We start from the raw sequence: 19,329 nt of genomic DNA, 5'->3' as shown, positions 1-19,329 counted from the left end.
TGATTTTTTCTGTCTCTTAAATGAGTAAAGAATAGAGCATTGCCATCATTCCTCCAAAAGATGGTCAATAAAAAATGCAGCACTCGTCACATTCCATACGTCACATTGTCTCTCAATCTTTAACAAATACCTATCTGTTGCTCCACAAAGCACAATTTTCTTTCCGACTTCGAAAGTTCTCCTTTTTCAGCAAGAAGTATTAAAGCAATCCTGAATCAAGAATCAGAAACCCCTAATGCTGCTTTAGAGGTTTACGAAGAGCTGTGGATATGGGTTTTTTCCTGGCACAAATCCATGGTATGACAGCAAACGTCTTATACCCAGTTCTAGTTCAAATCCATGAACTTGCTGGGCTGTTGCTCCATGCCATCTCTGCTTCATGCCATCTCTGCTTCATGCTTTCCCTCTCTGTTATTTGGTTTGGCCAGCAACGTAAGTCCATTAGGCACTCTCAGCGTAGAGGAGATAACAACAGATTCTTGTACTACAACCTCGCTCTTTTCACTTCCATGAACTTGGTTCTGTTTCATATATCCTTTTGCATTTTGGGCTACTTCTGGTATCATAGCAATGACCGACCTCTCCTTGTTGAAGTGGGATTAGCAACCAGAGCGGTTACATGGTTTGCCTTTACTGCTTATCTACTCACTGGATTCAGTAAATCTAGTGAGGATAGATTTCCGACCTTCCTTAGGATCCTTGAATCATATGCTCCGGCCAGTCCTAATAGAATAATTACCTCATGGACATTGGCTAAGGCATTAATCTTATCTACATGGAGTCAACTCTTATTGGGGTCTTTCTGTGCACTAATGGCAACAATGGCTTCATTTGTTGGCCCCTTTCTCATTGATTACTTTGTACAATATTTAAACGGTGACCTGAAGTTTGCAAATCAAGGGTACCTTTTGGTTTTGGGTTTCATTATGTCAAAGCTTGTTGATGAACTATGTTATGTACAATATTATTTTAGAATAAAACAGGCTGGGATCAGGCTCAAGGCCCCCCTTGTTTCAATGATCTACCAAAAAGGTCTTACTCTATCTAGTTGCTCGAGACAGAAACACACCTGTGGGGAAATCATAAATTACATGAATATTGATGCTCCAGGCATTTGCTCTTCTCTTCGGCCCTTCCTTGATCTTCTGTTAGTCCCTGTGAAGGTAATGTTGGCCTTGTTAATCTTATATCCAAGGATTGGCCTTGCTTCACACATTGCCTTAGTGACCACTCTAACTTTAGGGTGCGTTTGGTTCGGGGTTATTCTTGATAACCTTGGTTATCCATCCAAGGTTATCAACAAAAACCTTGTTTGGTTTAGGTATTCGATGATTCCCAAGTAATGTTCCATGCCCGACATGTCAGCAAAAGGGTCATGTAGCCCGGAATCGGAAAACCTTAGAAAACTAAGGTTTTTGTTGATTCCGGGGTTAACGATTTTTTTTTACCAAAAATACCTTCCGATAAGAAAAAAATATGAAAAAAAGATAAAAAATGTAAAAAAATATAAAAAAATGTAAAAAAAAATAAAAAAATGTTTTAAAAAATTTAAAAATTTATTTTTTTAAAATAAATAATTTTAAAAAATAAAAAAAAATAAAAAATAAAAAATAAAAAATAAAAAATAAAAATTTTAAAAATAAAAATTTTAAAAATAAAATTTTAAAAATTTTAAAAAAAATTTATAAAAATTTTAAAATTTTAAAAAAAATTTATAAAAATTTTAAAATTTAAATTTTTTTAAAAATTTTAAAAAATTTTAAAAATTTAAAAAAATAAAAAATAAAAAAATTAAAATTAAAATTTAAAAAATGTAAAAAAATAAAAAAATATAAATATAAATAATATAAAAATATAAAAACATTAAAAAATAAAAAAACACATAAAAAGTAAAAAAATATACAGGAAAAAGAAAAATAAAAAAACATTAAAAACTAAATAAATAAATAATAATAATAAATAAATAATAATAATAATAATAATAATAATAATAATAATATTATTATTATTATTATTATTATGTATAGTTGGTTTTGTAACTGAGGGTAATACGGTAAAATATTAAACTAAGGTATTCATTAAAACCTTCAAACAAATAAGTTTTTGTTGCATTACCTAAGTTGAACCAAACAACATTTGGTTATGTTTTATTCCCTATAACCTTGGTTATGTGATTACCAGGTAATCACATAACTAAGGTTATACATGATGACTTGAACCAAACACACCCTTAATGTTAGCTAACATTCCATTAGCCAAATTACAGCAGAATTACTCGGAAAAGATTATGGATTCCAAGGATAGTAGAATGAAGGCCACTTCAGAAATCTTGAAGAATATGAGAATCCTCAAGCTCCAAGCTTGGGAGATGAAATTTTTATCCAAAATAATGGAAATGAGGAGAAATGAGACAAATTGGTTGTGGAAATCTGCACACTCATCATTTGCTGTAAAATTTTTATTCTCATGTTCCTCAATTTTTGTGGGGGTAGTGACCTTTGGAGCTTGTATGCTTATGGGGATTCCTTTGAGAAAGCACTTGCAATATTTCAAGACCTGCAGAATCCAATTTATAGTATTCCAGGCTTCATATCTGAGTTAGTTCAAACCAAAGTTTATCTTGATAGAATTTCAGCATTTCTTTGGCTTGAGGATTTGCAACCAAATGTTGTTCAGAAGCTCCAAAAGGCAGTTCGGAGGTTGCAATTGAAATCAACCATTGTAATTTCAGTTGGGATTCCTCCCTTGAAAATCTTACTCTAAGGGATTTAAATTTCAGTGTATTGCAAGGAATGATGGTTGCTGTTTGTGGATCTGTTGGTTCAGGTAAATCAAGTTTACTGTCCTGTATTCTAGGCGAAGTACCAAAGATTTCCGGAACTATTAAGTTGTGTGGCAAAGAAGCTTATGTCTCCCAGTCACCCTGGATACTGAGTGGTAGCATTCAAGACAACATTACTTTTGGTAATATAATGGATGCGAATAAATATGACCGAGTTCTTGATGTATGCTCTTTGAAGAAGGATTTGGAGGCCATGCCTTTTGGTGATTATGTTGGTTGCTACTCGGAATATTGTGTCGGTTCTCTTGTACAAAAATTTTGTACAAGTCATGAACCATTCCTAATAACCTATTGTGTTCTTTAGAAATTAAATTTGGAATCGCAAACAGAACTTAACATTATTGATTCCAAATTCAACTTATCTGTTCTTAGTTGTTTAGACTTGGATCGCAAACGATGCTTAACATTATTGATCCAAATCCACCCATGTTACAAATTCAATTAAATATTAATTTCAGAGATCGGCTTCCAGGTTAAACATAGCGAGCCACTAGGCCTTCTTGGGTATGGGAGCGTCCACCACTTCCTAGACAAAGCCTTTCAACGAAATTCAATATTTAATTTCCTTATAGTAATCCTAGGTTTAACCAAAAGGAACAATCGAATCACAAGTTCGAAAAACAAAAGAAACACAAAATCGAAAACATAAATTCGATAACCTAGATTCATTAGTCTCTTGTGTTTGATATTTCAAGATCTAAATAAAAGGATGAACTAGTTATGATGCGGAAACTAACAACTAGTTATACCTTTTATAGCTTATAGACCTCACGATCTTCTGCCGTATTTCTCTTCTTATCTTGGACGTCGTGTGGGCGACGATCTACCGAGACGAGAATCCACCCAAGCTTCATTCTTCTTCAAGCAAGTTTCGGCCAATCAACAAACTCCTTGAGATGAAGAACTTCGACCACCAACCAAGCTTCAAGGGATGCAAAGAAACAACGCCTCCTATCTCTTCTTCTTCTCCAAGCAAGATCAGGCCACCAAAATCTCTCCAAGAAGATGATGCCGCCGACCACTTAAGAAGAAGAATAGGGGAAGAGGAAGAAGAGAGGGCCAACCACCACAAGGAAGAGAGGAATAATAGAAGATAGATTGTTATGAGGTGAGACACCTCTACCCTCTCTTTTATATTCCTTGGTCTTGGCAAATAAGGAAAGTTTTAATTAAAACTTCCTTAATTTCCTTGCCAATGAAAAGAAAAATTTAATTAAAAATTTCTTTTATTTATTAATGTGGCCGGCCATATCAAATCCTCCAAGGAAGGAAAGTTTTAAACACAAAATTAAAATTTTCTAATTTGTTTTTGGAAATTTTTAAAATAAAAATTTCTTTTTAAAAATTCCCTTCATGGTTGGTTATAAAAGGAAACTTTTATAAATTAAAATCTCTCTATTAAAACATGTCGATGATTTACAAAAAAAAAAGTTTTATCTACAATTAAAATCTTCCTTTTAACTACAAATAAGGAAAGATATCAAATCTTTCTCTTTATCTTTTGTAGAAATTATAAAAGGAAAGATTTAATTTTAAAACTCTCTTTTAAAGCCATGGTTTCCACATAAGGAAAGATTTTAAAAATTAAAATCCCTTTTAATTTAATTATGGCCGACCACCTAAGCTTGGGTTCAAGCTAAGACCGACCACCTACTTGACCCATCTAACGTTGGTTTGGCCGGCCCTAGCTTGGGCTACAAGCTAAGCTTGGTCGACCACCTTAAGGTGGGTATGAGTGGGTATAACACTTTATAATTAAGAGGCTACGACAGGGACCGAGAGGAGGAATTGATTTTGGTCTCCCGATGAACTTACTTGAGCTTCCCATGTTCGCCCCGAATACCCAACTCGAGTTCATCAATAATATCTCATTCCACTAAAGAGTTATTATTGAACTACCGCACCAATCCTATATTATTATATGGGCTCCTTCTTGTCATGAGTGTGTTAGTCTCCATGTATTTAAGATATAGAATGCCCACTAATTAAATGAGTTACTGACAACTCACTTAATCAATATCTAGCTCCAAGAGTAGTACCACTCATCTTCATTGTCATGTCGAACTAAGTCCACCTGCAGGGTTTACATGACAATCCTTATGAGTTCCTCAAGGGAACATCATCAACCTAGATTACTAGGACACAGTTTCATTCTATAATCAACAACACACCATATAAATAATATCATTTTCCAACTTATCGGGCCTATTGATTTATCGAACTAAATCACACCCTTTGATAAATTAAAGAAATAAATATTGAGTACATGTGATTGTTATTATATCATGATTAAGAGCACACACTTCCATAATAACAAAGGTCTTGTTCTTTTATGCAGTCAGTATAAAAAGAACTTACCTTAAATGGTTCTGCTCAATACACTTAGAGTGTACTAGTGTAATTTTATAGTTAAGATAAACAAATACCAAATTACACTACGATTATTCCAATGGTTTGTTCCTATCCATCTTAGTCGTGAGCTACTGTTTATAATTTATAAGGAATTGATAACACGATCTTCTGTGTGTGACACCACACACCATGTTATCTACAATATAAATTAATTGAACAACTACACTTAGCATATAAATGTAGACATATGACCAATGTGATTCTTTATTTCAAAATAAATATTTATAAAAAGCTAGACTTTTAGTATACACTTTAACAGATCAAACAATTTTATTTCAAAATAAATATTTATAAAAAGCTAGACTTTTAGTATACACTTTAACAGATCAAACAATTATAGGGGAGAGACGCATTAACTTGAGTGGGGGACAAAAGCAACGTGTGCAAATTGCTCGTGCTATTTACCATGACGCTGACATTTATTTATTTGATGATCCATTCAGTGCAGTCGATGCTCACACAGGATCACACCTCTTTAAGGTAATTGATTCACTACTGTTTGTTTTCTTCCGGCTAGTCGCAAGATAGAGAAAGAGAGAGCGTGTGTGTATGTAATGCATATGAATTGAGAATTTCTTTCTGTTAAATTATTGCTGCCTGGTTCTGATTTGAATGACACTAGTGTACATCTTTATTGCTGATGGAATGTTTGCTTGGACTTTTATCTGAAAAAACAGTGGTCTATGTTACTCACCAGGTGGAATTTTTACCTTCAGCTGATCTTATCCTGGTAAGTAGTTCTGCACATGCAAATTTGCATCTTCGTTTCGATTTTGGTCAGGTAAACTTTATTCTTCACATAGGTATTAGAAGATGGAAGGATTGCTGAATTGGGCAAGTACAATGAGATGCTAAACTCAGGAACAAAGTTCATGGAACTTGTTGGTGCCCATTCCAATACTTTGTCAGTACATAACTTGATAGAACAAACAAGTGACGCTTCGGAAGGTGGTTCTTCTACAAAATCTAATGCATCGATTTCTCAAAACAAGGAATTACCAGACGAGGAAAATAATAAATCTGAGGAAGTTATGCAGAAGGGACCTGTACAAGATGAAGAGAGAGTGATTGGCAAAGTGGGATTTTGGGTTTATTGGAGGTATATTACAATGGCATACAAAGGAGCTCTTGTTCCACTGGTACTGCTGGCTCAAATACTCCTTCATGGCTTTGGGATCGCAAGTAACTATTGGATGGCTTTGCAATCTCCTCAATCAGATGAATAACAACCTCCTGTCAGTGGCCCGACTCTTATATCTGTCTATGCTGCATTAGCTGTTGGCAGTGCTGCTTGCATCCTCCTAAGGTCTTTTTTTACTGTAATTTCTGGATATAAGACTGCAACAATGTTGTTTAGCAAGATGCATTTATCCATTTTTCGCGCTCCCATGTCATTCTTTGATTCCACTCCCACTGGGCGCGTTTTAAATAGAGTACGTGCCAATTTTGTTTTATCATTCAAGAATATCCTTCTCATGCTCTTGTCTGAGAAATGTTTTTGCTAGTGTACGCATCAACCGACCAAAGTAGAGTGGATACAAGTCTTCCTTCATCAGTTGGTTCCTTTGCGTCTTCTCTTATTCAACTTCTAGGGACAATTGCAGTAATGTCCCAAGTTGCATGGCCAGTTCTCATCATCATTGTTCCTATTGTAGCAGCTTGCATTTGGTATCAGGTATATATTTTCAAGTCTTCCAACTTTAGATATTTTTATCTTTTCTTATGTTGTCCATCCCTCAGCAATACTACATAGCTACTGCTAGAGAACTCTCAAGGTTGATGGGGATTTACAGAGCTCCTATAATCCAACATTTTGCGGAGTCAATGTCAGGATCAGTTTCAGTTAGGAGCTTTGATAAGGAAAAGGAGTTTGTGAACACTAACTATAATCTAACAAATGATGTATCTCAACTCGAGTTACATAGTGCAGGTGCAACTGAATGGCTTGGCTTTCGCCTTCAGATATTGTCGACACTGACATTTGCATTCTCTCTGATATTTCTTATCTGCATGCCTGAAGGTGTAATTGACTCTGGTACTTGCTTCGTTCAATCAACTTGTTACTTTGTCACCTGGAAAATCCATGTCTATGTTAACCGTTACATCGTAAATGTTAGTGTGTGCACTTTGTCAAGACACTCCTTATATATTTTGTGGATAATTATTTAATAAAAGCAAGTATTTATCATTAATTACTTACTTTTCTGTACGTATATGATTAATGATAAAGTCCCACAGATTAATAGGTATATTAATTTGAAAACAGTCCTTGATCGGATAGATATCTAGAGGGGACATGAATATCTAGATCAACGTTGAGTATGACTAGGTCGAGATAGACCGGAGGGATGAATATTTAAGTTGTACTTGGGGATGTCTTGAGTTTAGAGGTACACTAGACACGATCTGCTTAAAAGGAGACCACATATTAAGCATCATTGGTCTTTCCTTTTATGAACGAGTGTAACTGATCTTTTGACTTGAGACCTTCATTTATTCTATGCGTGGAGTTATGTGCTTTGACGCCGTTAAAAGTAGTCTTTAATCAGATTGTGATTAATACGGTAGTTGGGTGTAATGACAAAATGTAGAGAGAATAGTGTTGAATCAATAGAGGATTCATCGCTCTCTTGGATTAGGAGTTAACATCCTGACCGCTTGATAGAGATATTAGTGACTCGAAATCCATGGCCATGGGAGGAATGATTTATCATTCAAGAGGAATCTATTATATCTTGGAAATCAAGTAAAACAATTAATTTGATAATGATGCATAATGTACCGAATTAATTAGGATGTAGGTTTTAGATGAAGAGATTGAATTACACAGTAATCGGTTCATAGTGGTTTACAGTTTATGACTGATATTAATTTTATCGCGTTGGGTGGCTAAAAATTGTTGCTAGATGGTTACCTTAGTCCGTGTATGGATTTACACTGCTTTCGTGTATAAAACCTAGAGGGTCGCACGCATAGCACGTAGACATGAACAATGGTATCGAAAGCTAGTCGAGATCAAGATCAAATATGGATTTATTTGATACAAAGAAGAGAGAATTCGAATAGCCATAATCATGATGATTAATGGAGAATTCGAAGAGTCATCATAATGATAATTAATGAAGAATTTGAAGAGTTACTATAATGAAGGTTATAAATGAAGAATTTATGGAGCCTATAACTTTTCATCTTCCTAATTAATGAAGATCATAAATGATGAATTTATTGAGAACTTAACTCTTCGTATTCCTTGGAGGCTATAAGTAGTCATCCTCGGAAAGATGCAAGGAAAAATTAATTCTCTCCGAGTTTCCCTCATCAACTTCTTCTTCGTTCGAAAGAGATCATAGTGCTTCCAAGGCTTTGTCGATCCAAGAGGCTAGCACCTAACGGATCGTGTCAAGTTCGTGATCCAGTACGCGTGGATACCGCTAGAGGAGTCACACGTGGGGCTCTTATCTGTCTTATTTGTCCGTGATATTATTCACACCTATCGAGGACTCGAGGTATGTTTTTATATAATTTTGTGTAAAACTATATGTACCACGAAAGATCCATGATTCATTATATGTCTTCCACTGCGCTCCGAACCCAACAGTGGTATCAGAGCAAGTTCGTGGTTGGATCATATAGTACGAAACCGATTCTTCAAAATTTATTTGAAGAATCAGTATTTCAAGAGATTTCAAAGAAATTTTAATTTCTTTATTGCAAATTATATGCCGTAACATTTCATGATAGAAATGAATTTTGTCTAAAACCTGTAAAGTAATACGTGTTGCAATTTAGATATAAATTCCTTATGGCATAAGTAGATTAACATGTTAACATCTCCGAGACCTATTTGTCTTAAAAGACTAAGAGGATTAATGGATATAAATCTCGTAATGAGATTGTGCAAATGCACAAGAAGTTAATTATTGTGAGATATTTTTAATAATTATAAAATTCCTTAAATATATTAAAGTCAAGATTTGTTAAAAGCCCTCCACTAATAACTATGATGATAGTTAGAGTTTTTACATAAAGTCGGTACAGCTCAGCTGTGAGCTTCTGTCAAAACATCTATAATTTATCATAATTATTAGTGGGTTGACTTAACTCAAATTCGTTGACTTGTTTAGCTCAGCTAAGGTTAACTGATTTGAGGGGCAAGTGTTGAGAATATAAGGCTCAACAAGAATATACCGAAAGTCACATAGATTTGCGATTGACAAGTTAAGGCCTACTTGATGAATATAGCATGTAGGTACAACTCAGCTGTGTGCATTCTATATGATTCAGGGTTTCAGTCCTATTAGGAATTGTTACCAACCAATTCCCGATTCTAACAGTGAGGGTTGTTGGACTTGAATAAAATAATAAGAGTTATAAAAGACCTTTATTAAATATATTCCACAAATACTAAAACTCTGCTTTAAATTTTAGATGGCAAACACAAGTACCTTATCACTGCGAAGCATTCTCGAGAAAGAGAATATCCTCTTCGGTTCCAACTACCTGGATTGGTATAGGAAACTGAAAATCGTCTTGAGCTACGAGAGAAAAATTTACGTGCTCGAAGATGAACCACTGAAAGAGCCTACACCCAATGCTTCAGACGAAGATTAGTCATATTATTCTCAATATATGGAAGATGCACTAGATGTGCAATGCATCATGTTGTCTTCTATGTCTCCCGAGTTGCAGAGACAACATGAGAACATGAGTGCTAGGGAGATTGATCAGCACTTGCATGAGCTCTTCCAAGAGAGTGCGAGAGTAGAGAGGTATGAAACCTCTCGAGCACTATTTCGTACCATGCTGGAGGAAGGAAACCAAGTTGAGTCTCATGTACTCAAGATGATCGGGTACATAGAGAGGCTCGAGAGCTTAGGTTCCAAGTTAGACCAGGACTTGGCTGTTGACCTAATCCTGTCATCACTACCTCCATCATTTTCTCAGTTTGTGTTGAACTTCAACATGAACAGCATGGACAAGAGTTTGACTGATTTGATGGTAATGCTGAAAATTGCTGAGAGGGATATGAAAGTAAATCCTTCACTGTATGTAATGATGGTTAGAAAGACCAACAAGCGCCCAAGCACCGGGAACTTCAATCCCAAGGCTAATGCAGTGAAGAATCCTAAATATCAAGCTCAGAAGAAGCTTAAGAAAGGGATGCAGGTACCCTAATCTGATGAGGAGGCCATGTGCTTCCATTGTGGCAAGAAAGGTCACTGGAAGAAAAACTGCTATATTTTCATGAAGAAGAATGCCAGTGGAGCTGATGCTTCAGATATCTTTATGATAGAGTAGCTAATGGAGCGAGAGTTATTGCGTTAGCTGTAGGAATCTATTCAATAAATTTGCCTAGTGGACTTGTTTTGAATTTAGAAAACTGTTATTTTGTTCCTAGTTTCTCAAAAAATATCATTTTGGTGTCAAATTTAGACACCAAGGGATTTGCATTTCAATTCAAGGACAAGTTATGTTCCTTTTATTTGAATAATATATTCTATGAGAATGATTCATTGAATAATGGTCTTTATGTTCTTAACTTAGATGAACCGATCTATTATATTGAAAGTAAGAAACAAAAATTACATGACTCAAACTTAACATATCTCTGGCACTGTAGACTTGGTCATATAACCTAGAAGCGCATCGCTAGATTACTCAGTAATGGGTATTTGGACTCTTTTGAATTAGAGCTCATAGATACATGCGAAGTGTGTTTACAAGGAAAAATGACCAAGAAGTCATTCACCAAGATAGGTGAACGGGCAAAGGAACCACTAGAACTCATACATAGTGATGTTTGTGGACCATTGCAAGTTCAGGCTAGAGGAGCGTATACCTACTTCGTGACTTTTACTGATGATTTAAGTAGATATGGATATGTTTACTTAATGAGACATAAGTCTGAAACTCTAGACAAGTTTAAGGAGTTCAAGAATGAGGTAGAAAATCAACTTGGCAAGAAGATTAAGGCCCTTTGGAGTGATCGAGGTGGTGAGTATCTAAGCCAAGAGTTCATTGATTACCTAAAAGAGTGTGGGATAATTTCTCAACTTACACCTCCTAGGACGCCAGAGTGGAATAGTATTTCGGAAAGGAGAAATCGCACATTCATGGATATGGTTAGATCAATGATGAGTCATGCAAGTCTTCCAATGTCATTTTGGGACTATGTCTTAGAAACAGCAGCATACACACTTAACCGAGTTCCAACCAAAACAGTAGATAAGACTCCTTATGAGTTATGGTTTGGAAAGAAACCAAATTTGTCTTATCTAAAGATATGGGGTTGTGATGCTTATGTGAAGAATGTAAATTCTAATAAGCTTGCAGCAAGATCCATAAAATGTATGTTTGTAGGTTATCCCAAAGCTACAATGGGATATTATTTTTATATCCCAAGTGAGCACAAAGTTATTGTTGCTCGGTATGCTACTTTCTTGGAAAATGAATTTATTTCTAAAGAAAATAGTGGGAGTAAAGTAAGTCTTGAAGAAATTATAGACTCTACAAACAGGTTGGAAGATGAACAGTTGGACAATGAGACAGTGCCACAAGCACAAGTGTCTCCTTCATTTGGGACTGCTCAAGAAACGCGAGATCAACGTAAGTCTACAAGAATACACCGAGAGCCAAACAGATATGGTTGGCTGGTAACTCAAGATGAGGAAGTGCTACTCATCGAAGATAATGAACCGTCGACTTACGAGGAAGCAGTTGCTTCAAATGATTCTGAGAAATGGCTGGAAGCCATGAAATCTGAAATGGACTCTATGTACACCAACCAAGTTTGGGAGTTGGTTGATGTGCCAGTTGGGGTAAAACCCATAGGGTGCAAATGGATCTTCAAGAAAAAGATTGATATGGATGGGAACATTAGTACCTATAAAGCTAGGCTTGTGGCAAAGAGTTTCAATCAACGTCATAGAATTGACTATGATGAAACATTTTCGCCCGTTGCAATGCTTAAGTCCATTAGAATTTTGCTAGCTATAGCGGCTTACAAGGACTACGAGATTTGACAAATGGATGTTAAAACTGTTATCCTAAATGGAAGGTTACAGGAGGAAGTATATATGGTACAACCTCCCGATTTTATAAAATCTGAGAATGCCAATAAGTTATGTAGGCTCAAGAAGTCCATTTATGGACTAAAGCAAGCATCTCGGAGTTGGAATCTGCGATTTGATGAAGTCATTAAAGATTTTTCTTTTGTCAAAAATCCAGAAGAACCTTGCGTTTACAAGAAGGTTAGTGGGAGCAAGATTACGTTCCTAGTGTTGTATGTTGATGATATACTTCTTATAGGCAATGACATCCCTAGCCTAGAATCTACCAAGGCTTGGTTGGGAGAGTGTTTCTCAATGAAAGATCTTGGAGATGCAACCTATGTCTTAGGTATTAGAATATACCGAGATAGATAAAACAGGTTACTAGGGTTGAGTCAAGGTGTATATATTGATAAAATATTGAATAGATTCGGTATACAGGACTCCAAAAGAGGATATTTACCAATGTCACATGGTGTGCATCTTTCCAAAGCTATGTGTCTAGGAACACAAGAGGAAAGAAGTAGAATGGACAAGATACCTTATGCTTCGGCTATAGGGTCCATAATGTATGCTATGATATGCACTTGACCAGATGTCTCGTATGCATTAAGCATGACGAGTAGATATAAGTCAGCTCCTGGAGAGGGTCATTGGACTGCGGTAAAGACTATCCTCAAGTATTTTAGAAGAACAAAGAACATGTTCTTAGTTTTTAGAGGAGACGAGGAATTAGTCGTCAGAGGATATACTGACGCAAGTTTTCAGACAGATCGGGATGATCTGAAGTCGCAACAAGGATATGTGTTTTGTCTGAATGGTGCAGCTGTTTGTTGGAGGAGTTCCAAGCAGGAGACAGTTGCAGATTCAACAGCTGAGTCCGAGTACATAGCAGCTTCAGAGGCAGCAAAGGAAGCTTTGTGGATCAAGAACTTCATAGCGGAGCTTGAAGTGGTTCCTAGCATTATTGATCCAGTTGTGCTATACTGTGACAATAATGCGGCCATAGCGCAGGCAAAGGAGCCAAGGTCTCACCAACGATCCAAGCATGTACTAAGGGAGATTGTTTAGAGGGGTGATGTGTTGGTTAGAAGAGTAGATACCAGCGAGAATATCGCAGATCCACTCACAAATGCCTTACCTCTACAGAAACATGAGACCCATGTGAGGAGCCTAGGACTGAGAGTCCGTAGTATTTGGCAATAGTGCAAGTGGGAGATTGTTAGTGTGTGCACTTATGTGCCAAGACACTCCTTATGTATTTTGTAAATAATTATTTAATAAAGGCAAGTATTTATCATTAATTACTTATTTTTCTGTACGTACATGATTAATGATAAAGTCCCACAGATTAATGGGTATATTAATCTGAAAACAGTCCTTGATCGGATAGATATCTAGAGGGGACATGAATATCTAGATCAACGCTGAGTATGACTAGGTCGAGATAGACCGGAGGGATGGATATTCAAGTTATACTTGGGGGTGCCTTGACTTTAGAGGCACACTGGACACGACCTGCTTAAAAGGAGACCACATATTAAGCATTATTGGTCTTTCCTTTTATGACCGAGTGTAACTGATCTTTTGACTTGAGACCTTCATTTATTCTATGCGTGGAGTTATGTGCTTTGACGCCGTTAAAAGCAGCCTTTAATTGAATTATGATTAATACGGTAGTTGGGTGTATGACAAAACGTAGAGAGAATAATGTTGAGTCAATAGAGGATTCATCGCTCTCTTGGATTAGGAGTTAACATCCTGGTCGCTTGATAGAGATATTAGTGACTCGAAATCCATGGCCATGGGAGGAATGATTTATCATTCAAGAGGAGTCTATTATATCTTGGAAATCAAGTAAAACAATTAATTTGATAATGATGCATAATGTACAGAATTAATTGGGATGTAAGCTTTAGATGAAGAGATTGAATTACACAGTAATCGGTATAGAGTGGTTTACAGTTTATGACTGATATTAATTTTATCGCGTTGGGTGGCTAAAAACTGTTGCTAGACGGTTACCTTAATCTGTGTATGGATTTACACTGCCTTCGTGTATAAAACCTAGAGGGTCGCACGCATAGCACGTAGACATGAACAATGGTATCGGAAGCTAGTCGAGATCAAGATCAAATATGGATTTATTTGATATAAAGAAGAGAGAATTTGAATAGCCATAATCATGATGATTAATGAAGAATTCGAAGAGTCATCATAATGATAATTAATGAAGAATTTGAAGAGTTATCATAATGAAGGTTATAAATGAAGAATTTATGGAGCCTATAACTCTTCATCTTCCTAATTAATGAAGATCATAAATGATGAATTTATTGAGAACTTAACTTTCGTATTCCTTGGAGGCTATAAGTAGCCATCCTCGGAAAGATGCAAGGAAAAATTGATTCTTTCCGAGTTTCCCTCGTCAACTTCTTCTTCGTTCGAAAGAGATCATAGTGCTTCCATGGCTTTGTCGATCCAAGAGGCTAGCACCTAATGGATCGTGTCAAGTTCGTGATATAGTGCGCGTGGATACCACTAGAGGAGTCACACGTAGGACTCTTATCTGCCTTATTTGTCCGTGATATTATTCACATCTATCGAGGACTTGAGGTATGTTTTTATATAATTTTGTGTAAAACTATATGTACCATGAAAGATCCATGATTCATTATATGTCTTCCGTTGCGCTCCGAACCCAATAGTAAATGCTTCTATCTCCTCTAGGTATTGCTGGTGTTGCAGTCAAATATGGACTTAGCTTGAATATCACACAAATATCACTCATCTGGGTTATGTGTGATGTTGAAAATAGAATTATTTCTGTGGAGCGAATCCTACAGTATACGAGCATTCCTAGTGAACCACCTCTCAACATAGATGAAAATAGACCTGATCATAGCTGACCATCGAAGGGGGAAATAGAGATTCATGACTTGCAGGTAAACTTGGCCTTCTTATTATCTACTGAATCTCTTGTTTAAGAGATGGAAACAGTCATCATATGAATTTATTTAACTTTACGTAATGGCTATTGATTATCGATCTCTGTTGCCCATTGTCTTCATTCTATTGTCGCTTTTGATTAGTATCAGCTTTTGAAATGCCAATTCTTCAAGAAATTCTATGCTGAAGTACTTCTAACTTGTCAAAGGTACGATATGGCCGTGGCATGCCATTCATTTTACGGGTCTCACTTGCACTTTTCCTGGAGGGAAAAAGACTGGAATTGTTGGAAGAACAGGCAGTGGCAAATCAACGATCATACAGACAATATTTCGTATCATTGAACCTACAGTTGGCCATGTATTCATAGATGGCATTGACATTTCAATTTTCAACCATTGGGCTGCATGACCTGATATCCAGATTGAGCATTATCCCACAGGATCCAGTTATGTTCAAGGGAACTGTGCGTAACAATCTAGATCCACTCGAAGAATGCACGGACGAAGAGATTTGGAAGGTGCTCCAGCTTACTAATGCATATTGTTGTCATTTGCTAGATGATTACTTAAAAAGTCATTTCATTTCCATGTATTTTCTTGTTATTATGTCCTTTGTAGGCTTTGGATTATTGTCAACTTGGAGAAGAGATAAGGAAGAAGGAATTGAATCTCAACTCCAAAGGTATGTTACCATTCATAATGGTGATAAACTGATACTAGAATCAATAACATGCCACAAAGATGTGCCTACTGAATTGTTAAGCATTTAACAAACAAGGTTGGCGATGACTTAGTTTACCTTATTATCAGTGCTAACTTATGCCCCGTGCAGTGATGGAAAATAGTGAGAACTGGAGTGTCGGCCAGCGTCAGCTTGTATGCTTAGCAAGGGTACTCTTGAGGAAAAGCAAGATACTGGTTCTGGATGAAGCAACTGCCTCAGTAGATACTATTACTGATACTGTAATCCAAAAAACCCTAAGACAGCAATTCTCTGAGTCGACAGTTATAACCGTTGCTCATTGTATCACTTCTGTTATTGATAGCGATATCGTCTTGGTACTCGATAATGGTTACACTACCAGATACATTTAAGAGTTATCTCGAGCTTCTCCATTAGAAAAGTATATTGAGTTCTTTTAATATAGCAGTAGAACATGTATCAAATCATCTTGAATAATTCAGTGACTGAGAGAACTCTTGCTCCGAGTCGTCGAAGCTGTGGCACCTTGAATGCTGCTCTTCAAAAGAAGTACAAAATAGATCACCATCAAGGTCTTCAACTTCTTCACAATGTACAGAAGCTAATTCTAGTTTCTTATTGAACCTTCCCTTTGTCAAACCTTGCAATCTTGTCTCTACTTCTTTCATGTTAGGCCTCTCTGCTCCTCTAACCCTCAAGCATTCCTCTGCTAAACGAATCACTTCATCAAGTTCTTGCTTTGCTCCCTCTGCCTTTACCCTCGCCTCTAAGATATCGAGCACGTGTTTATATTTTGTCGCTTGGTTGAAGTACATCACCAAATTCATCTCCCCATATCTAGAGGATAGAACAGGTTGCTTTCCTGTTAAAAGCTCCAAAAGTATAACCCCAAAGCTATATACATCACTCTTCTCTGTCAGTTTTCCAGTTTGATAGTATTCAGGATCCAAGTAGCCAAAAGTACCTTGTATTGTTGTGGTCAGATGTGTCTGATCTATAGGAATAGACCTCGAAGCTCCGAAATCTGAAACTTTTGCAGTGTAAGTATCATCTAAGAGCACATTTGATGTCTTGAGGTCTCGATGGTATATCGATATTGAAGCGGCAGAGTGTAGATAAGAAAGTGATCCCACGACTTGTGATGCAATCCTTAGTCGTTCCTCCCATGATAACGAGGACCTTTTGCCTTTGCCATGGAGATGATCTGAAAGAGCTCCGTTTGTGATGAACTCGTACACTAGGAGAGGCACCTCAGTCTCTAAACAGCATCCATAGAGCTTGACAACATTTCGATGATTGATTTGAGAAAGAATAGCAACTTCGTTTATAAACTGATCGATCTCTCTCTCTACTACTATATTCGATCTCTTAATGGCGACGACACGCTGATCGGACAGGATGCCTTTGTATACTGTGCCATGGCCTCCCTGTCCGAGGATTCTCGTCTGGTCGAAGTTGTTGGTTGCTTTCTCTAATTCTTTCAAAGAAAAGATCTTTGCTCTCCCTGTATTATCGTCATTAGTCGATAGTAGTTTCTTGAACAACAAGCCTTGGTTTTTGAGGAAGTATCGCTCCTTCATCCGCTTCAGTTTCAGCACCTTCAATCTTTGGTCGAAAAATATCGCAGTGGCTAAAACAGAAAGAAGTGCAATGGTACTGCTCACTCCGGCAACGATGCCTGTCATCATTGTTTGTCCCCGTGGAATCCGTATACCTAGAAAATTGAAATAAATAAGATAAATATAACTTGCGTGAATCCTCTGTTCAGAGAACTTGGTCACAACTAGCTAGCTGTTTATCCATTTGGTGTTTGATCTAAAGGAGTGAGGGAGAAAGAGGCTGACCTTGGCAGCCATCCAAAACATAAGGATTTCCATGGTGGCCTTGGATGCACTTGCAGCGATAACCGGAGCGATTGGCGGCGGCGGCGTATACATCAACGCACACGCTGCGGTGGCTGACGCACGCGTATTGAGTCTCATTCAGTTTGACAGCATCCGCGCAGGGCAACTTTTGGATCGCCCACTCGAACATCATCGACTCGTCCAAAAATTTATAAGGACCTCTCTGGGGATCGATGCCTCCCTCCAGCAGCACTTCCTCTGCCGGTGTCTGATCTGTTCGTTGAACTCGCACTTGACCTTCTTCAAGCAGCACCTCCACCACGTGAAACAAGCTCATTCCTGAGCGACTAAACATGAGCATCGGCGCCTGGCACACCAAGCGGAAGCTCTCCTCCTCCTCCTTGTAGCAGCCTTCTTGCAGACCGAAGGGGAAAGGAACAGTGATGTTTCCGCACTTTGTTGGGCAGTCTGATACGGGACGATGAGGTGACGCCGGCGACGCCGTCTCCGTCGGCGATGATGCTGAATGAATATTTGAATGATCCAAATGGAGTGATTGATTATGTTTTAGTGCTTTTGATTAGAACTTTATAGATTATTACCTTGGCAGCCGTCGGTGATGTAAGGATTGCCATGATAACCTAGCATGCAAACGCAGTAGTAACCGAGGCCACTGGTTATGCTGTCGGAGCAGACGCTGTTGTTGCTGATGCAGGCGTAATTAGAAGTGCTCTTGATGGCTTCCTCGCAGGATGATGAGCCGTTGATGGCCCACTCCATAAAGACCTCCGGCGGCGCGATGCTGTCGTCGGCGAAGATATCCGCCTTCTTGAAGACGTATTCCTCGTTGCCGGAGAAGAAGGCCTTGACGCTGGAGGTGGGCTCCGAGTCGTTGCGGGTGAGTTGGACCGCATACGGACGGACCAACAGCGGTAGGCTGATCTGGCAGCAGCCGATCCCGCTGCAACTCGCTTCGGCGGCCGTCAAGTCGTCGTCGTTGGGGCAGATGGTGATGCAGCTCCCGATGGTTTTGTTGTTGCGGTCCATAAGTAAGGCGGTGGCGCTGCACCCGACGACGGTGAGGGTGGTGACGGAGGAGAAGAGCGCGGCAAAGGGCGCCTCTGTCCAGCCGGTGAAGAGGGAGCGCGATTGGTAGCTCATGGTGGCGATGCCGAGACGGACGTTCATGATGGGGGCAGACGGAGAGATACTGAGCACCTCGGTGGCGACGCCGCCGGGAAGGAGGAGCTTGGTATGGTCGGCGTCGCGGTCGCAGAGGAGGTCAAAGCCTGGGCGGAAGCAGCCGCGCTCGATCCCAAAGGGGTAGCTGATGGCGATGTCTCCGCAGCTGCTGGAGCAATTAGAGGGAAGGTGGAAGGAAGTTGCACTACGGCTCGAATTAGTGCTTGCGCCATCGGAGATCGCCATGACCAGCAGCGGCAGCAGCAGCAGTGCTACTGATCGATGCATCGCCATTGTTCTCTCTCTGTATCGTACGAGAAAATAAAACATCTGCACCAAGCCATCA

At 38.2% G+C, this 19,329-nt stretch overlaps 1 protein-coding gene and 1 pseudogene across 1 annotated transcript; one reads left to right on the top strand and one right to left on the bottom strand.

Annotated features, from left to right (window-relative positions):
- Positions 1-309: 309 nt before the first annotated feature.
- LOC121972795 lies at positions 310-16,349 on the top strand (annotated as a pseudogene).
- LOC121971216 (wall-associated receptor kinase 4-like) lies at positions 15,921-19,292 on the bottom strand. Its single transcript, XM_042522366.1, has 3 exons — positions 18,404-19,292; positions 17,802-18,323; positions 15,921-17,671 (listed from the first exon to the last, which is right to left on the bottom strand). The coding sequence occupies exons 1-3, from the start codon at positions 19,275-19,277 to the stop codon at positions 16,422-16,424; spliced, it is 2,646 nt and encodes an 881-aa protein (XP_042378300.1). The 5' UTR covers positions 19,278-19,292; the 3' UTR covers positions 15,921-16,421.
- Between the last annotated feature and the right edge of the window lie 37 nt (positions 19,293-19,329).

Source organism: Zingiber officinale, chromosome 4A (assembly GCF_018446385.1).
Source record: "Zingiber officinale cultivar Zhangliang chromosome 4A, Zo_v1.1, whole genome shotgun sequence".
Lineage (NCBI taxonomy): Eukaryota > Viridiplantae > Streptophyta > Magnoliopsida > Zingiberales > Zingiberaceae > Zingiber > Zingiber officinale.
The sequence above is the reverse complement of the archived record's forward strand: the minus strand, read 5'-3'. Positions and strand labels throughout refer to the sequence as shown.

Coding starts and splice junctions, on each gene's coding strand:
- LOC121971216 (XM_042522366.1), bottom strand. CDS start 19,277: ATGGCGATGCATCGATCAGTAGCACTGCTGCTGCTGCCGCTGCTGGTC. Junction 18,324..18,403: donor CATCACCGACGGCTGCCAAG/GTAATAATCTAT, acceptor ATATTCATTCAG/CATCATCGCCGACGGAGACG. Junction 17,672..17,801: donor TGTTTTGGATGGCTGCCAAG/GTCAGCCTCTTT, acceptor TCAATTTTCTAG/GTATACGGATTCCACGGGGA.